This window comes from Coenobita brevimanus, chromosome 10, assembly GCF_032717465.1.
Source record: "Coenobita brevimanus isolate Jiangsu-jjx chromosome 10, ASM3271746v2, whole genome shotgun sequence".
NCBI lineage: Eukaryota > Metazoa > Arthropoda > Malacostraca > Decapoda > Coenobitidae > Coenobita > Coenobita brevimanus.
Window position 1 is genome coordinate 6,147,943 of NC_136963.1, and position 5,000 is coordinate 6,152,942.

At 48.8% G+C, this 5,000-nt stretch overlaps 1 protein-coding gene across 1 annotated transcript in view; it reads right to left on the reverse strand.

Annotated features, from left to right (window-relative positions):
• Positions 1 to 5,000, reverse strand: part of garz (Sec7 domain-containing protein garz) — a 99,612-nt gene that overhangs the window by 91,138 nt on the left and 3,474 nt on the right. The window contains exons 3-5 of the mRNA XM_080280427.1: positions 4,071 to 5,000; positions 2,255 to 2,486; positions 1 to 532 (exon numbers count right to left, since the gene is read on the reverse strand). The exon at positions 1 to 532 is cut by the window's left edge and continues 35 nt beyond it; the exon at positions 4,071 to 5,000 is cut by the window's right edge and continues 1,545 nt beyond it. Of these exons, the coding sequence (XP_080136553.1) occupies positions 1 to 532; positions 2,255 to 2,486; positions 4,071 to 5,000 (1,694 nt within the window). The remainder of the gene's footprint in view (positions 533 to 2,254; positions 2,487 to 4,070) is intronic.

The following is a 5,000-nucleotide window of genomic DNA, read 5'->3' on the forward strand; positions in this document are numbered from 1 at the left end:
TGGACATGACGTGTGGCCGGAGTAAGAGCAGCATAGTGAGTGCCTGCATGACGGGTGTGGCCATGGCCGGCCGACGGAGGAGGAGGCCGGCCAGACGCAGCAGCCCGGCCACACACCGGTCGAGGAGGAAGTGGCGTTTCGTCGCGGCCGCCCCGACCAAGAGGGCGTAGATGTGGTCCCGCACACTCGGCCATATACCCCCCGCTCGGTCTTTATTGGCCTCGACCACCCTGACGGCCAGCTCCAGGAGGAAGGCCTGGTCATTCTGGTCGGCCCCCCCCTGCACCCCCCCTGGGACAGCCCCCGTGATGGCCTTCAGGAGCTCGACCAATGACTCAGCGCGTAAAAAGGTTGTTTCCTCTAGTAGCCTTGCTGGCCGAATCTCCGCCACACACTGCCGAGCTTGCCCCAGGCCCGCCCCGTCCTCCTTCTGCCCCGCCCCGGCATCCCCCATGGAGATGTACGAGTAGAGCGAGGACAGGAGGCCGGCTTCTGGGCGAGGCGGGGCCGGCGGACGAGGCAGGAGAGAGACCTGTGGTAGAGAAAGATGTTTGGTGGTGGTGGTGGTGGTGAGGATGATGATGATGATGATACTGTGATGATAATAATAATAATATTAATAATAATGATAATAGTAGTAGTAGTAGTAGTAGTAATAATAATAATAATAATGATAATAATAGTAGTAGTAGTAGTAGTAGTAGTAATAATAACAATAATAATAATAATAAAAATAATAGTAATAGTAATAATAATAATAATAATAATAATAATAAGTTATAGTAATAATAATAATAATAATGATAATAATAGTACCGTGAACCGGGGTGACTTCGTACGATTTTGAAGTATTACATACGTACGTGAGCCAATAACCTGTAAGTATCTAACAGCCAGATAATCTCAGTATCTCCATCTAGACCTAGTAAAATATTTTATAGGTGTCCGAGGTCACCCCGGACTGGGGAGACTTCGGACTGCCTTGGGGTGACCCCGGACACTCATTAGAAATGCACTGAAATGGGCCCCTAGTAGCTCAGCTGAATGTTTGGACAGTTCTGGGGGGTCTTCGGACACTGCGCGACTTTTAAAAAAATTGCTGAAAAAAATACAAAAAAATACAGAAAAATTACAAGTAAATAGTAGTGATATATAGCAAAAATAGATGAAAAAATAAATTTTCCATTGACTTACAACCCCAGTTTAGTTGATTATACATATACATTATAGGGAGTACATTCCCACGCTATGCGCAGGTTAAAGGCACGACTGTGACTGACTGACCGGACGGTTTAAAGCGTGCCGGCTATTTAAATGCCTAATTAAAGGGAACTTGGAATGGAGGAACAGAAGATAGGGAAGGAAAGAGCTAAAGAGTGAAGGAGCTTGGGAAGGAGAAACAGGAGTTAGGAATGAGGAACAAGAGGAGGGAGTGGAGACGAACTATAAGGATATCATACCGGTACCGTACCATATGGTAACTTAAATAATATGTTTTCTCACATCATATTTCTTAGCAGCAAAAACAAAGATAAGCATGCAGACTGTGTACATTGTACAAAATATGTTTTATTACATATAAAAAAAGCAAATTAGATATGCTGTCTGACCTCAACCCTTTAAATATCCATTGTCCGAAGTTACCCCTTTAAATCCCAAAAATGCGTACACATTCACTCATGTCATGTTTACATACATTCAAAATGCAGATTTTAACCCTTTCTCTGTTCCAATCTTCAAGTTAGACGTTAAAGTAAACCTCTAAATGTGTATAAGCGTGCGGTTTGTTATGATTCGTTCACACCAGACCAAGTTTTCCCGTATTCATTTTTTCACCAAAAAATAGCATTGTCTTTTTTACAATATATTCACCAGTGGAACATAATATTTTAAAAAGATAATTATACATAACATTTTACAAAACCTATGCAACATTATCCCGTTTAAATATATACGATATCTTTCTTCGTTTAGCAGCTGCGTAGCATTTAATCTTTTTATGCAAATTTCGTCCGAAACCACCCCGTGTCCGAATTCACCCCGGCTCACGGTAGTAGTAGTAGTAATAATAATAATAATAATAATAATAATAATAAAACAGATTATAAAAAAAATATAATGATAATGATTATGATGATGATAATAATAATAATGATGATGAAAACAATAATGACAATAACAGAGAGAGAGAGAGAGACAGACAGACAGAGAGAGAGAGGGAGAGAGAGAGAGAGAGAGAATCCAGCACACGCACCTCTCCGCCTGCTGCCAGTGGGTCTTTGGCCATCACCATATCCTCAGGCAGGAGTCGACAGCGGAACAACTGAAGGAGGAGGTGTACCACGTTGGCCCAGGCGTCCCGCAGGCCGTCCCCGTGCCCGGCCGCCAACCCCACGGCAGCCCCAGCGGCCAACTGCGCTCGACGACTGCCAGCGAACGAGGTGGCGAGTTGGTCGGGGGGCTCGGCAGCCTGTAGGCCTGTGAACCTGTAAATATTGGACTGATGTGATGGAGAGACTGACAAGGAGAGTGTGTGGAGGAGGGAGAGACTGACTAGGAGAGTGTGGGGAGAGGATGGAGAGACTGACGAGGAGAGTGTGTGGGGAGAGAAAGGAAGGTAGAGGATGGAGAAGAGACTGACGAGGAGAGTGTGTGGGGAGGAGGGAGAGACTGACAAGGAGAGTGTGTGGGGAGGAGGGAGAGACTGACAAGGAGAGTGTGGGGAGAAGGGAGAGACTGACTAGGAGTGTGTGTGGGAGGAGGGAGAGACTGACTAGGAGAGTGTGTGGGATGAGGGAGAGACTGACAAGGAGAGTGTGGGGAGGAGGGAGAGACTGACTAGGAGAGTGTGTGGGGAGGAGGGAGAGACTGATGAGGAGAGTGTGTGTGGAGGAGGGAGAGACTGACGAGGAGAGTGTGTGTGGAGGAGGGAGAGACTGACGAGGAGAGTGTGTGGGGAGGAGGGAGAGACTGACAAGGAGAGTGTGTGGGGAGGAGGGAGAGACTGACGAGGAGAGTGTGTGGGGAGGAGGGAGAGACTGACGAGGAGAGTGTGTGGGGAGGAGGGAGAGACTGACAAGGAGTGTGTGGGGAGGAGGGAGAGACTGACAAGGAGTGTGTGGGGAGAGGAGGGAGGAGAGACTGACTAGGAGAGTGTATGTGAGTGAGGTGGAGGGGTAGACCGAGGATGAGGTGGAGGGATGGAGTGGAGAGAATGGAGAATGAGAGACTGACTAGGAGAGTATGAGTGAGGTGGAGGGGCCGACAGACAGTAAGCGTATCCTAACTTTACGATAAAACGCAATGTAATCGATCTTAAGAAAAAATAACTTCGCCGAACTTACGATGAAACGTATAAACACTGATCAGCTTATATTTAATCTATCTTTACCTGCCCAATCCTACCCTCCACTCACCTGATGTAGCAAACTAACCCAACCAGACTTAAATTAATCCACACTGATGCACACAGACACAGGCACAGATACAGACACACAAAAACACACACACACACACACACACACACACACACACACACACACACACACACACAGAAACACACAAATCACACACACACACACACACGCACACACACACACAGAAACACACAAATCACACACACAGAAACACACAAACACACATACACAAACACAAAACACATACACACACAAACACAAGAAAAAAACAAAGGAAGGAAACAGAACACACACACACACACACACACACACACTAATACACAAAAACACACATACATAAACAAAAAGAAACACACACACACACACACACACACACACACACACACACACACACACACACACACAAAGATGAAACACACCAAACACACACACACCTTAACCCCCACAATCCAAACGCAACCAAACACAACTTTAATCCCTCCTCACCTGCGTAGCATCGCAACCAAATTATCGAGAATTTCACTTAATCCGAGTCACACACACACACACACACACACACACACACACACACACACACAAAGAAGAAACACACCAAACACACACACACAAACCCAAATCAACCCAAACGCAACCAAACACATAATCCCTGCTCACCTGCACAGCGTTGCAACCAGATTATCGAGCACCTCACTTAAGCCGAGCCTCGCCGCCACCGCACCACACCTCCCAAACCCCACCACGGCCCTCCCCGCCTCACTCTCCCCACCGCGATCCAATACACAGGAGAGGGCAGCGACGGTCGGCCCCCAGCAGGCCAGGAAAATGTCTCTGTCTAGGGTCGAGGGCTGGTCGGAAAGCAGGAAATGCGCGGCCGGTGTCTGTGCTCGTCTCAAAAGCATCCTCCACTGGTAGTCTTCCCTCACTCGGCCCGTGTGTTCCGCCGGCATTACGATTTCCTCCTTCCGTATGGCGTGGTAAATCGCGGCCAGCATGGAGGGGTCGAAGTCCCCCCCGCCATTGACCCCTCGGAGGTTATTGGTGAACTGGGAGAGGGTCATGGGGGTGTTTTGTCGACGGGCGGCCACGCTGTGTTGGTCGACGTTGAGCATGATGATGGCGTAGGCGAGGGTAAAAGCGGCGTCTTCCTTGGCGAACGGCTCCCCGTTTGACGTGTGCCAGTGCGCGGAGAAGTGCTCAATCACCGCCGCTATGAGTGGAGCTTCACCAGGCAGCCTAAAGCTCTCCAGGAACACACGCAGAGACTCATCCACGCGCTGTCCGGAGAAATTAAACGTCTTGACAAACGCCGCCAGGATCTCCACGTTTTTCTTCCGACTCAGGTAGTCACCTAAGGCCCTCTTGCAGATCCTGGGGTTGTGGCGGAGGAAGCTTGCAATCTCCGCTGGGGTCTTCCCGGCAGCACCAGACTCCTGTAGTATCTTCAGTCCCTTCTCCGGCTTGCTGTTGAACTGCTCCGTGCCGGCCCATAGCGTCCTCTTTCTCTGTTTCGTGGCCAAGGCTTCGTCTCGGCCAATCCTGACCCCCTCCGCAACCCCCATCCGCGCCACTAGATGAGGGGCTGGG